Here is a 20560-nt window from a genome sequence, read left to right on the forward strand (position 1 = left end):
GGTAGGGTGCGGAGTTTAAGTACGTCTCTTTGGTCACTAACGCACTTGACTGCTCTCCACCTCAATGACAACTACCTGACTCGCATTCCACCTGATATTGCCAAGCTTCATAATCTGGTTTACTTGGATCTCTCATCCAACAAACTCAGAAGTTTACCAGCAGAACTAGGAAACATGGTATCTCTCAGGTGAGGAGTCTTGTTTCCTCTTCCAAAATAATTACAGAAGATTTTTAGCTTCAGTTTAGCTTTGGTTCAGCTGTAAAATTGAATGTCACTGTTTAACTTGGCTGTTGATGTGTAGACAGTTTCTGTACATGAAATTTTAGAACTTATTCTGGCTGCCTTATTTTTGGACAATTGTAGTTGGGACTGCACACTATGATGCTCATCTTCTGATGTCTTGTGTTGTACCCTTGCTCTCATTATCAGTGGCCAATGATGATTAATAGGGGCTGAGGAAATGGATAGCGCTCCAATGCCAGCGTTATGTTTTACTACACGTTGCAGAGAGAAAGAAGGGAACTCAGTGGCAGCAGTCTCACATTTCTCCTAACGTGTAGTTCTGTCATTAGGCTACCTTTGAGGCTAATCTCCACGTCCATATTTGCTTGCAAACTTAAGAATGTTGATGTTTCATTGTATATAGAAGCTCTTCCCTCTATCTTTGGTTGGGTGCCAAAGATGATTAACTTGATGTGACCATGTAAAAGAAGCTGTACTTTCTTTTGAGAGATGGAGTTTTCCCCTGAAAAGCAATGGACAATAACTAACAATCCTTGTATCGTCTTCTACTTTCTCTTTCCTTATGAAAGGGGGTGGGTATGGGAGGGGACACAATTTTTTTCAGGGGTTGTTGACTTCCTTCCCACCGGTTAACACTTTCAGTGTCAAAACAAATCAGAGATGGAAGTTGGGAATTATTCCCCCCCCCCCCCCCGGGCAGCCTTCCCCAACCTGGTGCCCCAGATTTTTTCAATTCCATCAGCCCTAGCCAACATGGCCAGTGGTCAGAGATGATAGATGGGAGCTGTAGTTCAAATCATCTGGAGGGCACAAGCCTGGGAAGGCGTCCCTTGAACAACAGATTGTGCTGACCTTTAACCTCTGTAGTGATCATTTATTTGTGGGTAGGAGGGTTGTTCATATTAATGCACTCATTTCCCCTTCTTTAGCAATGGAGGAATCAATTTCAAAACTGGATTTGGCATTTTGCAAGATAAACAACCTAAAATACACAAATACTTTTTCAAACTGACTATAGTAAACTGTTTCTTTTGCTTTTAGGGAATTGCTTTTAAACAACAATTTGTTACGAGTTTTGCCTTACGAACTTGGACGGCTCTTCCAGCTACAAACACTAGGTTTGAAAGGTAATGGATATATTATAAATTCTGCCTCCCCCTCCCTCCCTCATCTGCACAATTCCTTGTTTTCTCTCCTCTCTTTCCTTTACCTTTTGCTAATTTCTTGCTATATCTTTTCACCAAAGAAACCTATAGATATAAGGGATGAATCTTCTGGACAGTGTATGTACTGGGTTTCTTAGCCCACTGTTTTGTTTTGTTTTTTCTTGCTAATTTATTAATAAGCTTTTGAGAAGTCTTGAATTGTCCTTTTTGGTTTTTGCTATGCCCTTTGCCTGGATCCACATTTGGCTAACAACTATCACCTACAGTAATAAGTGATATACATACATAAATAAATTAAAAAATACACACAATAAGTTGCTAGAAGTCAAAAATGTAGTCCATTTGTTTCTGTGCCCCATTGGGCTGATGGAATTATAGGGTTGCTGCTGGCGTTCAAGCAGTTTCCTGGGCTGTCTTTTCTCTACTTCCTTCAAGTTCCTCTTTAAAAGGGTAACCAGCCAGATGGGCGACTAATAAATCGAATAAATAATAATAATAAAACCCACTTTTTCTATATTTTCTGTGGTTTGTCCCCTTAATCCTCATTCTCACCTTTAAGTGAATGTAACAGCAGATGCCAACATTCTCCTCTCCCTCCCTCTGTTTTTTTTCCTGTTGTTGTTTTAGATTATAACCTTGAGAGCAGAGAATATATCTATTTTTCCTGCATAGCCTGTAAAACACCATTACAATGACAGTGATCCATTATAATGATATATTGCTTTGTATGTTAACAGCATAAATAAGTTTGGTCACAGGTCAGGAGATCAGGCAAAAGTGTTAATCCATCTTCTAGTTGAAGCCAAGGCCTGCAAGATTGCAGCCCCTTTACTCCGCTATTCAGTTTTTTTGTCTCTGGTTTCAGTTTTTCTGCCTGTCCACAGGATCCCCATTTGGTACCTTCCTTTAGTCCTGGAAGCTGTCGTGGGTCCTCTTTGAAATCTCTTTAAAGTCCATCCCTCCTTAAGAGCCACTTGGTCCATGTTTATTTCTGCCAGGAGGGTGGGGAATATCACAGTCTTATTGGCTAGGAAAGACCTGTCTTTCCTGTCAAGAAGATTGAGTTGTATTCCACAGCAATTTATCCATGATAGCCAAGGAAAATTCAGTCTTCCATAGGAGTGAGAAGTTTACTCTGCCAAAGACTGCATAACTTTGACGTAGGTCAGAGGACTATAGATGCTGTTATAGCTTCACTGTACCTTCAAGCCTTGTTCACCAAGACTGCTATCAGTAGATGGGTTTCCAAATGTCTTTATTCCTATAGATCAAGGGTGGGAGAACATTCTCCTTACCCCAAGTTGGCTGCCCACGTAGTCCAGGAAGCTGTCATTCCTTCAGCTTCAAGCACTAATGCTCCACAAGAAGACATCTTTAGTGTAGCCATTTGGTCCACCCTTTTCCCTTTGTTGGGAACTATAGCATGGGTACCTTTGCCTCTTCCGACACTCTCTTAGTCAGAAGAGATATTCCAGCAGGTCACTTAAATACACCATTCTCTTCCTCTCTCTCCCCCCCGGCCAGTATTTGGATATTGCTTTTTGACATCCCTTTTGTGTCTCCTCTCCTGCTCTATGACTGAGAATGGGAAATTGGACTTGCCACGAAGCTCCATTCTGGTATATAGGTAGGAAAACAGATAGATCCAGCCCTTGTTTGGGTGGTGGGAGGCAGCCGAGGGCTGAAAAGCAATGTTTTGTTCTGCATCCCCCCGCCCCCAACTCCAGTGCAGCCTAGTTTGGGGTTCCTTAGAAATCCTGCCCTGTCCATGGTTTTCTCTTCTTTGGCATTGGTTCATTAACCCTGATACACTTCAGGTCTAGGAGTTGTTGGTTTGTGTGTGGCTGAAGTCGGGTTTTGAATATGAGAGGAGCTGCTTCCTCCAAAGCATTTTCCCCTCATGATGAAAGTATTTTCTGCTATGTTAACTTGTTCTAAAAAATATGAAAAATAAAGAACTGTGAGGGGTTAGCACTGTTATAGTTAGTACTGATTTATTAGGAACAAGATTATTTTGCAGTGCCATCTCTAACTGATGTTAAATATCTTACTTTGATTCCAGGCAATCCTTTATCGCAAGATATTATCAGCCTGTACCAGGACCCAGATGGGACACGGAAGTTACTGAACTACATGCTTGACAATCTAGCAGGTGACAACTGTTTGCATTTATTTTGATACTAGGAAAATGCTTGCCTGATATGACAGATGAGATCTGTGTAGGGGGCCAGGGTTAGTACTCCTAGATGGGTGCAGTGGGTGTCTATGCACTCTCAACATAGGATGCCTTTTCTGTGAGAGCCCTTGCCAGCTGGCTGGCTACACAGCGCCAAGGGGAGGATCAGCTTTGCCCATTATTATAACATTGCCCACAAATGCAGTATTTTTCACTATACTTTATGTGGGATAAAGTGCACTTGATACCTTTGGGATGGCATCTGCTCTCTGCTCTTGTGATCCCAACCTTTCATATCCAAGCCTGGTTCTGCTCCCATCTGTGTTGCAGGGAGATGGAATATTGTAAGCTGGCTTTACCTACCTGCTTGTCTGATGGCATTGGATGCCAGTTTTCAAGAGACCTGAGCTCAAAGGTCCACATGGTAGCTATTCCCAGATCAGGGATCCACCTGTTTATTTGGTGAGGGTTCCCAATCGTTCAGCAAAGGAGCAGATTTGTATATACTGATTATTCATTTTAAAAAGAGACCATTTCTAGCTGGGAAGCTCTGTGTGCACACCACACATAGAGTAACTTTCTGGATCTGGGTGCAGCTAGTCTCAGACGTTCTGGACTGAACAGCCAAGTGGGAACTGTGCTCTCTTTACCTTTTTAGTTAAGCCTGCATGGGATGATTGTCACTATAAAACTCTTCAGCATGGAAGTGGTCAGCAGGCTGCTGGTTTGAATTGTTTACCCTGTGACTTATTCCCATCACATGGAATGTTGTGTGTCTGTTGAACCTCTTTGGCAGTTGCTGATACTGGGATACATGGTCAATAATCCATACATTCCTGGCAGTGCATGGAGGCCCCATCCCTTTTGAACCACTTTTTGGTGGCAACCATGCCACTGGGATGTATGTTACACAGGCTTAATTGGATCCAACTCAATGGTAGCACCAAAATGTGGCTGTTCCTTTAGGTCATATGTGCGAGTGAGTGAGAGAGAAGGTGAATTGAGTTGGCCACGATTGTTCCCAAATAATAATAAAATGGATACCATGATTGAAAATCTCTGTGAAGTTAAGGATAAAAATGAAAAGGAAATTAAAAGCTACTTAAAACATACAGTAGTGCTGTTTAGGGATGCACCTTTATCATAAAGATAAGAGACACCACCATCTGAAAATTTTCTCTTCTCATATCCCTCTCCTGGGTTGCAGTTAAGTGCTTCTTTTCTCTGATCCTATAGAACAATATGGTGTATAACTGTTGCAAGTTCAATTCTGGGGTACTGGGGCTTCTAGCCCTCATTAATGTTCACTCTCTAAATATCATTTTCTCAGTTCATCCAGAGCAGCTGCCTCCAAGGCCATGGATTACGTTAAAAGAACGAGACCAAATTCTGCCCTCCGGTAATTATGTGGCTTTCTCTTCTTTATGTAAAGTAAGGATAAGGGTATGGAAGCAAGGAAATGTCTTTCTTACAGCTGTACTCCTTGTTTGTCAAGCTTTATTCAGCCTTGATGATGATTGCAGAAAACTTTCACAGCCTTCAAAAGAGAGCTGCCTTCCTCCTTTATTTGTGTAAACAAGCAGCTGCCTGGGGCAAAAATAGGAAGATTTTTGAGAGTGTGAAGGTTGATGGCAGCAGACAGGGAGAGCACCAGCCCATAATACATTCAGGCTTATGTCTATTATAGCCTTTAGAATAAGTGGGGAACCTACAGCTCTCCAGAGGCTGCTGAACTACAACTCCCGTCATCCACGACCATTCACCATGCTTGCTGGGGCTGATGGGAGTTGTAGTTCACAACTTCTGGAGGGCCACAGGTTCCCCACCCCACTTTAGAATGTCATTTAATAAATGGGCGAGACAGCACAGCAATACAAAGGTTAGCAGAATCTTACTGTTTTAAAAATTGCAGTTACGAGTTGTGCAAAGGACCGTTGATGTAGCTGGCCAATAATTCTTGCAGAGAGATGGCCAGTTTGTGTGTTTATAAATCTGTTCTAACTTGCGCTTTTGGTGATTGCATCAGTAGTTGTACTACAGTGAAGGCCTGGAAAAATTTGTGGGGGAAAGTTCTTTCCTGGTTTTTTTCTGAAGCCTTTTTTTCCCCCAAAAAAAATTGAAGCAAAAATAGATTATGGAATGTTTTATTTTAGCATGATGAACAAAATGTTTCATTGAATCTTGTTCCACCCGTTTTTCTCAGTTCTTTTTATGGAAATGGATGCTTTATGTCTGCTTGACACTGGAGGACTAGCAGAGACATAAATAATTTTCGTTGTTATTAATGTTGACAGTTTCTTTTTTTTAAAAAAAATGTTTTTTGCCTGCTCCTCATAAACTGGCAAAACAAAAGAAGTTCCTTACAGTTCAGATGTTCCTTACAGTTCAGGATCTTGTAGATCCATTTGTTACAAAAAAAAAGTAAAAATTTAAAAAAGTAAATTCAATTTGTAATAATTGTTTGAATAAAATGTACTTTTAATATACCAAATGTGATAATTTTATGCCAGACCAACTTGTACATAATTACATTTTATGTTCCTGAGGTAACAAAGTGACTTTCAATCTATAAAAAGTCCTAATATTGCATTTTTTCAATTTTTCTAAAACTTCCTATTATTTGTGGGGGGGGGGAGGAACAGGAAAAAACTGGAGTTTTCATGGCTTCAAAATTTCCAGAAATTTTGCATCTCTAAGTTGTACACATGTTATCAATGTAATGTCAGAGGAGCATTCTCATGGAAGAATGTACAGCTACTTTGTACTGAAAAAGTGAAAAATTTTTAACAGAAGTATCCGTGTGGTCATGAGTGGTCGTCCTCTAACAGCTCACATGAACTGTTAAAGGTGAACGTTAGGCCCAATTCATAATGTATGAATCTGCCTATTTTTTTGCCTATTGTTCTTAGCTCCTTGAATTATTTAACTAGCAACCAGCCCTAGCTTTATTCTGTTTAAGAAAAATGTAATAGCCTTTTACATTATCTGTTCTTGCTTAGATAACGTTCAAAAATATGTGAGCCTGGCAGATATGCTAGGCAGTTTCTGTGTTGATTGCTTTCATGCGAGCACAACTGCAGTGTCTTAAGTTTTATTCAAATAGTTCCACTTGTACAAAGCAGTTAGTCATGCAATTAAAATAGAGGCTAATTAACTGTAACTTCTTAAGCCAGCACTTTACATGTGAAGAAAATCTTGTTTCTAATTTTATTATTTATTTACAGTATTTATATTGGCCACACATTGACAAAAACAGAATCCTCTTGGTGGCTCATAAAGATAAAATACAACATTAAAAATATAAAATGCAATTGCAGCTTGAAAATTAGAGGGCTCCTGGAAGCTTTTGGAAAAGTGACCATTAATGATGAGAGATCTACTTAACTCAGCTGAAATATCTTGTGCTAAGTGGTGATAGCTTTTATAAGAAGAGCATGGTACCTCGCTGTTTTCATCACCAGAAATTTTGCTTTCTCTCCTTCCAGCTTCGTTTACCGTCATGTGTTACAATGTGTTGTGTGATAAATATGCCACCCGACAGCTCTATGGCTACTGCCCATCCTGGGCATTAAATTGGGAATACAGGAAAAAGGGAATCATGGAAGAAATCGTGAACTGGGATGCTGATATCATTAGTCTTCAGGTAACAATAACAAAATATAATCCCTCGTTTTTGATCAGCAAATAGCAGGAATCCACTTCTCTTACTCTGTTTTTAAAATGTTGATGGGAAGTCCAAGGAATCTCTCTAGACTATTCATGCTTTTTCTGCAATCTTACAGCTTTGATTTTTTTAAAAATAAAAAGACAAAGTATAGTGAATGCGTTAAGATGTGAAATTAGCAAAAGGTTGGCAAATATATTTTCCGGTGCCATTTGTAGCCTACAAAAGGGAGGTGACTTTCAGGAGGCTGTCCAAAATCTGTTAACTGTTACTTAAGATAAGGTGGTGGAGGGCTTTTTTCCTTTTCCTTTTAACAAGTAAAAAATAATCCTTTGCTGCCACTTCAAGCAGTGCTGGAGCTGCAATCAGAGCAGCCCATCAGCAATTCCTGTTTGCTGCAGAATGACCCATTAGGAGCAATGCTGGGTCATGATGTAGTGGAGTTCCCAGGGGCATTTTTTTTCTGCATCTCCTATAACGCTAGAATTAAATGTCAAAGGAAGCTGCCCTATACCAAGACAGACCATTGTTCTATGTAGCCCAGTATTATCTGCACTGACTGTGTCAGCACCTCTTCAGAGTTTCAGACAGGAATTTTAACATGCAAAGCATGTCCTCTATCACTGATCTGTGGATCCCCTCCTCCAATGATATGGATCGACAGTGAATTCAGGACAGAGACTACTCAACAATTGATTTGTGGAATCGACTGCCACGGAAAGTGGTGCTTAAGCTTAACAAACTTTAAAAGAGGATTCAGCAGTTTCATGGAGGAGAAAATAGCCCAAGAAACCTTGGCTGTTAGCCAAGATAACTAAATAGAACTTCCAGGATCAGAGGCGCCGTGCCACTGAATAAGAGTTGTGAGGTAATAACATTAGGGGAGGGTTGTTGCATCATGCCTTCCTTAAGCCTCTAGTTGGCCACCGTGAGAAACAGAAAGCTGTATCAGATGACCTCTGGTCTGATCCAGCAAAGCCTTTAATGTTCTTATATCACTGCTATAATGTGGCTCATTCCTACACTGCTGTGGACAACATAAGAAAATCTGGGTCCATATAGGAGAAAAAAATACAGGCTGCATTTGCACGTCACAATAAGCCAGGGTTGCTGGCTTACCATGGTTAACTAGGGACCAGCAGTAAGCTGATGGATGGTGTCCAATTACTTTTGCTTTACTCCTCCCCTAACACAACTGGGAAAAACAAAACAGAAGCTTCTATGAAGCTTGGCTTTGCACGACATCAAAAACCAGAGTCATGGTTTGTTTGTCTAATAAGTCAGGTTCACTAGTCAGCCTTAAACCTGCAACTTTCATTGGCTTATGGATCCTGGCTTGTTAGGGAGAAGTGACTGAATGTCACAGGAAGCCAAACTTAATTGTAGCTTCCTGGTTTGCTTCTCCTGCTTGCGTGATCAGGCAGCATGCACCAGCACACTATTCATTCCCAATAAACCACATGGCTTCTCCTGATGTATGAGTGTGGCCACCGGGTCCTTCCCATGCCAGTGTAATCCTCTCAGAAACAGAAATCCAGCTTTCTTGGCATGAATTTCTTCAAAACAATGTGTGTGATATTTTCTTTTCAGGAAGTAGAAACTGAGCAATACTTCACCCTCTTTCTGCCAGCGTTAAAAGAGCGTGGATATGACGGATTTTTTTCTCCAAAGTCACGTGCCAAAATCATGTCTGAGCAGGAGCGAAAGCATGTGGATGGTTGTGCAATATTCTTCAAAACAGAAAAGTAAGAGGCCATTGTTGTCTTGGCTGTTTCTTTTCATGCCCCTGCTCCAGATGTGTTTGAATGACAGTTCACAAAGCAGCATGTTGCGTTCATGAAATTGATACGTGAGTTTTAAAAATGGGGAAGGAGCTTTTAATATCCCTGGCTTTCTGGCAGTCTTTTTTTACTTTCCATAAATAGCAATTCTTATAGGGAAATGTTTTGGTTTTATAACCTATGGAGGACATTTTTTATATTATACAGCTGTATACCATAGCCAGCATGGATTTTTCACATTCCGCAATGTTAAATTGAAAATACCCGCATGCCATTCTGATGCTTCCCATAAGCTCATTTCAAAACAAAACCTTACAAAACTTAAAGTCCTGAACTCAGAAACACTGCAATCAGCCCAAATAATAGAAAGAAGACACATGCTGTGCTGATCTTATTTTAGCAGGGAGGAAGCAACATTATTAAGACAGTTGATATACCGTATATTCCGGCGTATAAGACGACTGGGCGTATAAGACGACCCCCAACTTTTCCAGTTAAAATATAGAGTTTGCCCAAGTTCTCCCCAGGAGCCTTTTGTGGCTTCTCCCTCCTGTATCTGGCCGTTTCGAGTCAATTCGTCTCAGGCTCTGCCAAGGCTTCCCTCCTCACAGCAGTAACTCCGTTTCGAGTCAATTTCATCTCAGGCTCTGCCCTAACTTCTTGAGCCTCGCTGCGTTGCCTTCCTCGCAGCGATGGTCTCTCTGGACGGCGGCTGCGACTGCTTCCACTCCCGCTGCAGCTTTTTTTTTACTTAATTTTCCCGCTCTTTTTCAGCACCCGGCGTATAAGACGACTCCCGACTTTTGAAAAGATTTTCCTGGGTTAAAAAGTCGTCTTATACGCCGGAATATACAGTAGTTCAGACGGTCACTTTGAATACATTTGATTTACTTTGCAATTTTAGTGAAGCTTCCTATAGGAAATCATTTCTTTTTGTTTCTATTTCTGTGAATATGTAAAGTACAGCAACACTTTGCAACATTTACACTAAAAAAACCCTCCAAAAATAATTGTGGAATAATGGCACTGACTATTCTGCAGAATAGTCTCCAGTGAACATCAGGAGTGTCTGTTTGCGCAAGATAAAACAGTGGGAGGTGAAATATATTCTAGCAAAATTCTAGGTGTGCTCTATGTTTTTAATTGACTATGCCCACCTTGCCTTAAATGAAGTGGTTTAAACATAGCAGGCTGAAAACATGCATCTTCTTTTTTCCAACAGCTAGAGTAGAGTAACACAGGGAAGAAGCAAAGTAAGAAGAACACCAACAAACATACAAAAATATAATTCTCCATCTTTGGAGAGGGCAGGTGTTGCCACCACTCACCATATGATCAGAGGCACATGTTACCAAATTCTTCCAAGCTACACAGCAAGTGGATTGGATTGTGAAAGATTAACCCAAAGTGTGCTTTCATTTTTACAAATTTGTAGGGCGGTCCAATATCTCAAAGAGGAGGTCAGGTCTCCTGCTCCCCTGGTGCATTCACTATAGCTGCCCAATTTCCCTGCTTTTTAAAGTTTGATAGAAATATCTGGGCTATAGGTATGTTCTTAAACCGCAAGGTTTTTTGCCTATTAGTGAATATATATATATATATATATATATATATATATATATATATATATATATATATATATATATATACAGGTGTTGACTGGGGTGTTGGGTGTATGTATGTATTCCAGGTTCACAGTGGTGCAGAAGCACACGGTAGAATTCAACCAAGTGGCCATGGCGAACTCTGAAGGGTCAGAAGCAATGCTGAATAGAGTGATGACGAAGGACAACATTGGAGTTGCTGTCGTGTTAGAGGTGCATAAGGAACTGTTCGGTACAGGTGGGTGTTGGGCATTTTCAGCACAAAAGGGGGGAGACTTCATAAGGCAAACTGGGTTTTAAGTGAGTGAAGTCTTTCTGTATAGTAATAGCACCACTTAATAGTACAAATCAAGCAGAGATGGCACAGTATCAACTTGGTGGGCTGCTTTGCTGAAGCAGATTCCAAAACAGAAGATCTGTTCATCCTTATGAACACAATGCGTGCTGCAGTGCTGCTATTCTCAGAATTCTTGGGGCTGAACTAGGTGATAGGAAGGAAACGTGAGGCATGCTAATTCAGGGATGGCAGAGGAAGTGCTTAGGCTTTCTTATGCTGTGTTCAGTTGGTGTGGGGGTGTTTTGTTTTGCCAGTCAAAGGAGCTGGGAAGCGGGGCATTGCCAAGGGATATTGGGGGGGGGGAGGGAGGTGATGCATTCATCCCAGTCACTGGTCCTGAATGTAGGAACAAGAATTTAGGAAGACTTGCCAACAGAACATCTATTTCTGCTCTCAATATTTCCTGGTCAGAGTTTAATACTGAATGTTAAACCTTGCTTTTCATGAATTTAGCTCTGTTCCATGTTGAAAAGTGTTGGAGTTTGATATATATTGCAGCGGAATGCAGAAATAGCTAGCCTGTTAAGACTGGTAGTTGAAAGAATAAAGAAATTTCATGTTTATTACTACAAGGAAATAAAGTCATTTGTGCTCATGCCGCTCTGAGGCTTGCCCTTGGAGAGTTATCTCTAACTAACTGAGAACAAAGAGAAGTGAGGAGGAGGGGGCAAAGCTGACTTTAGAGAAGGAATCAGCAGAGGGAAGTATAGATTGCCTTTCTGTCTATTGTTTCCCCCCGCAAGTTTATTTGCAACATGCATTAGTGTTACTCCCAAGAAAAAGGACACACAAGTTTATATAGCTAGTATAATTTGCTCTTTGAACCTGCAAAGCTGTCTTAAAATGTTTCAGACCGTCTGCCTGTCTAGTGCTGTTCTGTCTGCATCGCTTGCAGTGGTGCTTAGGTAGGGGTCTTTTCCAGGCATGTTTACCTGAGGTCCTTTCTGCTGGATCCTTGCAGTTTGAACCTGGTATTCTCTGCATGCAAAATGTGAGGTTGTCCTTGGCGCTGTATCTTTGCCCACAGCACATAACTCAAGCTATAGCAGGCACAGTGTTCCTTCTCTCTTCAGTCTCGCCTCTTTTTCATGACAGGATCTCTGTATGGATGTCACGAGGCTTGTCTCGCCTGGCTGGGATTAAGTAGTAGTACTGTCTATATGAATTGGCACTTCCATGCACCTCAGTTCCTGTGATAATTGTTTCATTGTATCAGGCCACCACCATCATGAGAATTGGGGCAAATGCGGATACACTGACCGCACAGAGGTGCTAGTTTATTCACTTAAAGCAAGACTGGGAAACCTTTGGCCTTCCAGATGTTGTTGGACTCCCACCAGTATGGCCAGTGGTCAGGGGTGGTGGGAGTTGGGAGCCCAACAACATCTGGAGGACCAGAGGTTCCCCAGCCCTGACATAAAACCTCCATGGATCCTATCCAGGTCATAAAATGCAGCAGTGTCTGCACAGTGAAGAACATTTATTTTATATACAATTAAATGCTTTACTGTTTGTTTCCGTATCCAGGGGGGAATTGAATTAATTTAATTTTGGAAATTATGCCTTGATTTTAGGTATGAAGCCGCTTCACACAGTGGACAACCAGCTGCTTATTATAGCAAACGCCCATATGCATTGGGACCCTGAATATTCAGATGTAAAACTTGTCCAGACTATGATGTTTGTCTCTGAACTGAAAAATATCCTTGAGAAAGCCTCTAGTAGGCCTGGAAGCCCGATAACAGACACAAATTCCATCCCTCTGGTGCTGTGTGCAGATCTTAACTCACTGCCTGATTCAGGTATTTAGAAATAGTTGTTTTGTTTAGTTCAAGGTTAAGAATATTCCACCAATGTTGGGCATAGCAAAAAAATGTCTTTTTAAATGTCTCTCAGGGAAAAACTTAAAATATTGGGTGATATTCAGTGGGTCTACTCCTGAGTGTGGTTTTGTTGGAAATCACCCAATATGTTCAATAGGTGTCATATTTTTAATTTAATTTTGGTGTGGGCAAAGATCAGAGAGGGCATAAGCATCCTATATATCTTCTTCCCCCTCTCCCTCAGAGCCTTATCCTATAGATCAGAAAAGAGGAACCTGTGGCCCTTTAGTTGTTGTTGGACTCCAGTTTCCATCGGCCCAAACCAGCATGGCCAGTGGTTGGAGATAATGGGAGTTGATGTTCAGCAGCATCTGGGAGGCCGCAAGTTCTCCATCTCTGCTGTAGATGATGGAGCAGCTCTTAGGCAACAGTAACAATTCACTCTCTTATTTCCCCCCTCTCCCTTATTTTGGAAGTCTTAAAATATGAGCGTGTAAACTAGATTATTAGAATCACATGCTGGTAGTAAAATGGACTCCTTTGGATGAAAGATTTTCCTCAGAAATTAATGCTAATTGGCAGTTTGGCAGATTCTTGAACAAGACGCAGAAAGAATTGGAGACGTACAACATTGGATTTGAGGATGAGATTAACAATACAAGAGGGAGTCTGTTAACAAATCAATTGAGCAGCTGGACAATTTAGATAACAAAAGTCATTGTAATCTTATTAGGGGAGTGCCAGAGGGGTGGAAGGTGATTGTGTGGGGAATTGCAGTCTGTAACTGAATCATTTGTACAATGAGGCAAAGCCCACCAAGTCAGCCAAAGATTTCTCAAGAAAAAAATTATTGGGGACCAGCTGGTTTGAATGTCCTTGATTGTGCAAATGCATTGAACTGTTTTGAGACATGCAGTCAATTCTGTGCATATTTATTTGCAGGAAAGTCCCACTGCATTGAATTAGGGTTCCTGTCATAAAAGTGTGCATCGGACTGTAGCTTTACTGTTCTATCCTAACAATGTGTATTCGGGAGTCTGACTTCATAGAGTCAAATCTCACTGCATATGTACAAGGTCTGAGGCTTGTCTGAAGTAGCTTTTGGACTGGGGTTGTAAAGTGAAGAGAGGGGGAAATGGGGTAGGTTTGGGGTGAACAAATGCATGCCTTCTGTTGAACCAGTGTCGTTTGCCCAGGAAAACTGCCCGAAGAATAATAAATTACAACAATCACCATTACATTTAGTACATAAGTAATCACTTCCCTTGTAATTACAGGTGCAATAAGCCCAACAAACGGATGGTGGTGCTTCTCTAACTGCTAAATAGCTTATTTCCTGCTTTAAACAGGCAGTCATAACTACTTCGGTGATATTTCTTCCTTGCTGGTCATGAAAACACGTTGGTAGTGTTTAATTCCCTTGCCGCTGATACTGTTCATGTGTGTACATAGAGTTCTAGAGTTGACTTCATGTTAAACAAAAGACAAATGCGTGCTTCAGTTCAGCATTAACATTAGGCAACAACAAATCGACTTGTTTTATTTTGCAAAACAGGTGTTGTGGAATACTTAAGCAATGGTATAGTAGCCGACAACCATAAAGATTTCAAGGAGTTGCGGTATAATGAATGTCTCATGAACTTCAGTGGCAATGGGAAGAACGGGGCTTCTGAAGGAAGAATCACGCACGGCTTCCAACTCAAGAGCGCCTATGAAAACAACTTGATGCCTTATACTAATTACACCTTTGATTTCAAAGTAAGTAGCGATCTGGCAGAAATGATCTATAAATAGTGTTGTGGACTCAGTAAATGGTTGATAAAGGCAAATTCCATGCTAGGGATTATTAGGAAACGGACTAAAATTAATCTGTCAATATCATAATGCTGTTATACAAATCTGTGGTGACGCCACACTTGGAATACTATGTACAGTTCTGGTCGCCTCACCTCAAAAAGGATATTGCAGTGCTGGAAAAGATTCAGAAAAGGGCAGCCAAGATGACCGGGGGCGGAGCAACTGAGGAAAGGTTAGTTGTTAGTTAGTTAGTTGTTATTTTATTTATACCCTGCCCTTCCTTCCAGCAGGAGCCCAGGGTGGCAAACAGAAACATTTAAAACACTTTAAAACATCACTGAAAAGACCTTAAAATACAATTAAAACAAAACAACGTTAAAAACAGGGTTAAAGATATTAAAAGACATATTAAAAGCAATTCTAACACAGACGCAGACTGGGATAGGTCTCAACTTAAAAGGCTTGTTGGAAGAGGAAAGTATTCAAAAGGCGCCAAAAAGACAGCAGAGATGGCGCCTGCCTAATATTTATGGGGAGGGAATTCCACAGGGTAGGTGCCGCCATGCTAAAGGTCCGTTTCCTATATTGTAGAGAACGAACCTCCTCATAAGATGGTATCTTATCTTAAGAAGGTTGGGGCTTTTGAGTTTAGAAAAATAAGGTGAATGACGAGGAACATGATAGAGGTGTGTAAAATTATGCATGGTGTGGAGAAAGTGGACAGGAAGACATTTTCTCCCTCATAGTGTTAGAACTCAGGGACATTCAGTGAAACTGAATGTTGGAAGATTCAGGACAGAAAGAAGGAAGGCTTCATGCAATGCTTAGTTGAACTATGACGTTTTCTCCTTCAGGATGTAGTGATGGCCACCCACCCGGATGGCTTTACAAGAGGATTAGACAAATGAATGGAGGACGAGGCTATCAGTGGCTACTAGCCACCGTGGCTGTCTTCTGCTTCCACTGTCAGGCACCATGCCTCTGAATACCAGTTGCTGGGAATTCCAAGTGGGGGGCAGAACTGTTGCCCTCCTTCCTTCCTTGTGGGCCTCCCAGAGGCATCTTGTGGGAACAGGATAGTGAACTAGATGGCCTTTGGCCTGATGACCAGCATGGTTCTTTTTGTGTCTTAATACACTTTGATGTCTTCTCCATCTGGTACAGCACAAGGGATTCCACTTCCATGCTCCTCACTCTCCTTCCAACTTGGCTACCATTCCATCCTCTCTGTAATCGTATAAATTTCAACATCATTAGTCATTCCAGCACAAATTGATACATTCAGTAATTAATATATATGTGAATTAAAACAATCTTTTTTGGAAAAAAATATGTATAATAGCAAACATATTTAAACATAGAGGTTGTTGCAGTTTGGGCTGTGATTTAGTTGATATGCACAAAGGAGCAGTCGCCGTTACAGTACGTTTGCCAGAATCCACATGGTCATTGCAAGATCACACTGCTTCATGCTTTATCTCTATGAAGAGGCAGAAGCAGGATTTAGATTCTGGTTCTGACCCTGACTCAAATTCTGAAAGTTAGGGGTCTGTAGAATCATAGAATAGTAGAGTTGGAAGGGTCCTGTAAGGCCATCAAGTCTACCCCCGTGCTCAATGCAGGACCAAGTTAAAGCATACCCAATAGATGGCTTTCCAGCTGCCTCTTGAATGCCTCCAGCGTTGGAGAGCCCACCACCTCCCAATGTAATTGGTTCCATTGTCGTACTGCTCTAACAGTTAGGAAGTTTTTCCTGATGTTCAGCCAAAATCTGGCTTCCTGTAACTTGAGCCCATTATTCTGTGTCCTGCACTCTGGGTGACTGAGAAGAGATCCTGGCCCTCCTGTTTGTGACAACCTTTCCAGTACTTGAAGAGTGCTGTCATATCTTATATGCTCTAAGGGCCAAATTTTCCTCTTGCCATTGCACACTCCTTTGTCCAGTGAAGACATGAAGGGCAGGCTGGTTCTTCAGTGGCCATGTGCTGGGGAGCTCTGGCCTGGCTGCAGTCCACTTTGCTGCTTATAAGGCTGGTGTAGCTGCAGTAAGTGCTGTGTCCCCCAGCCATACGGCTTCTAAACAATAGATGGATGTGGCCTTGAATTTCTCCCTGATAAATTAATCGTGCTGCAGACAGGACTCCTGCCTCTTGATATAGTGGTGGAACAGGAGAAGCGGGTGGCATAAAAAAGTGGGCAGTGAGGATGGTTCTAGGTGACTTAATTTGTTAACAAGATTCTGTTATAAATCCATATTTTCCCTCCCCTTTTCTAGGGTGTGATTGACTACATTTTTTATTCCAACACTCACATGAATGTGCTTGGTGTCCTGGGGCCTTTGGACCCTCAGTGGCTGGTTGAGAACAACATCACCGGATGCCCCCACCCTCACATCCCTTCAGACCACTTCTCACTGTTGACACAGCTTGAGCTCCACCCTCCGTTCCTGCCTCCCATCAACGGCATCCACTTGCCTACCAGGAGGTAGTGGAGCCCTGCCCCTTTTGAGGGCTGGGACCCGTTTGTTTGTTTATGGACCTGTACAATTGTAAATCAAAGTATGTAGGAGTGAAGTATGGCCAACCTTTTAAAAGCTGCTGCTTCACGCTCCTCTCATTATATGTGTTGATGATACAGTTTTGCACATTTTGGTGCATATTGGTACCATTTGGCACTAGGGCTGGAACCAAAGTTGTTGTTCGTTCCCTTTTTCCAGGTTTTTATTTTTTTATGGTGTACACACACACACATTTTAAGCTGGCAGGCTTTATTTGTTTCATTGGGAAGCTGCCGTTATAAAAGGACAAATCAGACAGCAGGATTTGTGCATATATATATTTACATCCATAACTAATGCTTTCTTTCAGAGCCTAGCAAGATGAGCCATACCTCTATTCCCCCAACCCACTCTTTCTTTTAAAGCATCCTGAAATAGTCTGTCCAGTTGATGTATTGGTCCTCTCGGGAAAAGTTTGTAATTGGAAATAGCACTTACTGTTATTTACCGCATGGACTGCTGTCAACTCTCCACTGAAATATTAGATCAATTTAGAAAGTCAAAGGTGGTGCAAGACGTAAGACTTTCTGCCATAGCAAAAACTTATGCTGCACTAGTGTAGAATTTGCCTGTGAGCATATAATTGCATATATAGGGCCTATACACCAGGGTCCACTTCTTTGTGTAATCTTCATTTCCACTGTAAGAGTTGCCGTCCTAGCCAAGTCCTATCCATACAAATAGAACTCACATGCAACAGGGTAGCTTTTTCACCTATGGGTTTCTGATCCAGTAAACCTTGAGCATTAGTAGAAGGGGCAAGCCCTTCCATAGTTAACAGTGGGAAAGCTCCCAGGTGCCCTCATAAGACTCATCTACTGGATTGCAGCTGCGATCTCTACCAGGAGAAAACACTACGGCAACAACCTCCCTTGTAAAAATTCTGAAGAATGCCAGCGTGTAATGAATTGGATCACTTTTTTGAGAGGCCAGCAGAGTAATACTGACAATTCAACAGATCACTGAGGGGAAGAGAAGCTGCATTAATTGGAGGAGGATTTGAAATTGTCAACAATTGGGAGGCAAATCCTGCCCTTAAAATCAGTGGCAAGAATTCTTGGGTTTGATTTCCACAAAGTGCAGATATGTTTCAGTCCAATCCACTGGTCCCTTTTTGTTGCTTTGTTCCTTTTACTTTGTCATCACCTTCTCTCCTTGCCCCATTTTCCATGGCAAACTTTGAAATTATTCGGCTAAGAAGGGAATACAAGAGGGGAGGGGGAATGACTCTCCAAATGATCTTGCGTCTGATTCCTCCATGCATGAGAAATGGCTTTTCTGGGTGCACTTTTCCCACATGAAGGTGAGAAAGTGTTGGCCATAGTCATTTGTCAGATTTATCTTTTTCCTGACCCTAGTCGCCAAATAGCCATCTTGTGCTTTTAAAAATCCTTTTTTTTCCTATCAAGTTTTTTTTTAAAGCTGCTGTTTCATTCCCAACAGTTAACTGCTTCTTTTAAGATGTACTTGGAAACTTTTCTTCTTTTTTTTCCCCCCATGCTCTGTCTTGGTGGCCATTTTTTAAAGCCTTTGTGCCTCGGGATAGCAAGAAATATATAAATGCCATCTCTTTAGAAAGCTGTGGCTGCAGTTTGCCCAGGGAAGGAGCTGTCGAGGAGCTTCTGTTTATTTCGGTGCAGTTTGCACCGAATTTCATGCATAGTCCATTGAAATAAATGAAGGTTGCTTCACCACAGCCTTTTGGGTGGATTGAACCCAACTTTATATTTCAAACAACAACAGAAGGCCAAGTTAAATGGAAAGGTAGTGTCTGTGTGTTTTAAGTTTTTCTGTATTCTGCTTCTTTGCTGCTATATAAGATTCCTTGAGCTTATATTTTAAACCTTTCATGCACTTTACCGTTTCTAGTCTCAAAATGTGATATTTTTAATAAATGAGAAATTTTTCCATTATGTGAATGAAATTTTTTAAAAAGCTTATATTTGTCTCATTCATACACTTAAAAAGGAAAATAAAAAAGAGAAAAACAGCTAAATTGGTTTTAAATCTTAAGGCAATGCCTACTGTATAAAATGTATACTTTAACTTTTCTTTTTTCTCCCCCCCCCCCCAAAAAAAATTGCTAGCTGTGTATAAAATGGCAAAGGAAATTTTGAATCGGGCTAAAGTAGGAAATACTTTTTTGTTGTGAGGATGGGGTGGAGAGGAATGAGTTGCTTCAGTGTAAACCACAATTTGCTTTCAAAAGTGCCTAAAACTTGAGAGGTTTTTACCCTCATCAATTGGAACTGATTGTATTTGTGTAAAGCTTCCAGAGTGGAACTACACTATACAAAGAACATAGGACTGCTGCCGAAAATGGCAGCCCCAGGTTGAAGTCCCTTTCTGTAGCATGTAGCAGAACGTTTCCCCCACGTCCTCCTGTCATTTCAGTGTGCATTTACCCACCCCTCACCATCACATCATTGCCTTCCTCTGGCGGAGGTGGAAAAATATCCAACAGTATGACATCAGCTCATATGGTTAATTGTATTGGATTTGGGAGTGAATTTGACACTGAGCTGCATTTTTTCTCCTTCAGCAGTCCCATGTTTCTTATAACACGTAGCTCTGTCCAAAGTGTAGGATAGCTTACGAAGCAAAGTTATCTCCTTTTAGAGATAACATTCCCCCCTCCCCAGTATAGGTGCAGGTATCTCTTCTCATATACCTCAAAAGCATCACTTACACGGCCATGTATGTATGAATTGACAAAGCAATTACAATATAGTACTGGAAAGTAGAATAGCATGAAAAACTTAATTTTGTGGACATTAGCCTTTTCAGGGTTTTTTTTGTAAGGACCCAATCCATGGGGAAGTTCTCCTGCTCCAGCCCCATTGAAATGAAGAAGAGTTGCCAAATCCCCTGTTCATTTCAGTGGGGCTTGCCTAGAAGACCTTCCTGCTGGAATGCGCTCCGAGTCATCTACTGTATCTTCACTTGGGAGGTGTGCACTAACAGTTTTCCTCCTTCTCATATGTGCATGTTAACTGGCAATGTGAGCAATATTTCCCACCATACTTCACTCCCAACTATTTTTTGAGATGTTTGTATAAAATGGAGTTTAAAAATTCGCTTGTGATTGTATATGAACTGCAGAGGAGCCAGTTTATTAAATAATAATAATAAAAAAACAATCTTTTGTAATGTTGTTGGGAGGGGGGAAATAAAATAAAAAGATTGGGAAACATTGTAAACAGCTCAAGTTCCTCTTTATGTTGTAATTAACTGGTGTGGGATGGAGTTGAGATGGTTTTCTTCTGCCTCAAAATTGACTTGTACATTAAGCTGTGCAACTCCTTCCTCTTCCTCTCACTCCATCTTGAAAAAATAACCCTTTTTTAGAAGGTGCACAATTCTTTTCATGGAACAGTTGTTTTGCTGGCCCCACTCCAGAGAAGCACAAG

At 41.2% G+C, this 20560-nt stretch overlaps 1 protein-coding gene across 1 annotated transcript; it reads left to right on the top strand.

Moving 5' to 3' along the window:
* CNOT6L (CCR4-NOT transcription complex subunit 6 like) lies at positions 1–20344 on the top strand. The gene is made up of 10 exons (XM_061583320.1): positions 1–188; positions 1287–1372; positions 3474–3563; positions 4918–4986; positions 7073–7230; positions 8842–8996; positions 10723–10874; positions 12548–12775; positions 14352–14554; positions 16869–20344. Exons 1-10 carry the CDS (start codon positions 175–177, stop codon positions 17079–17081), a joined length of 1368 nt encoding a protein of 455 aa, XP_061439304.1. The 5' UTR covers positions 1–174; the 3' UTR covers positions 17082–20344.
* Positions 20345–20560: the final 216 nt, after the last annotated feature.

The sequence above is a fragment of the Rhineura floridana genome, chromosome 9, assembly GCF_030035675.1.
Source record: "Rhineura floridana isolate rRhiFlo1 chromosome 9, rRhiFlo1.hap2, whole genome shotgun sequence".
Lineage (NCBI taxonomy): Eukaryota > Metazoa > Chordata > Lepidosauria > Squamata > Rhineuridae > Rhineura > Rhineura floridana.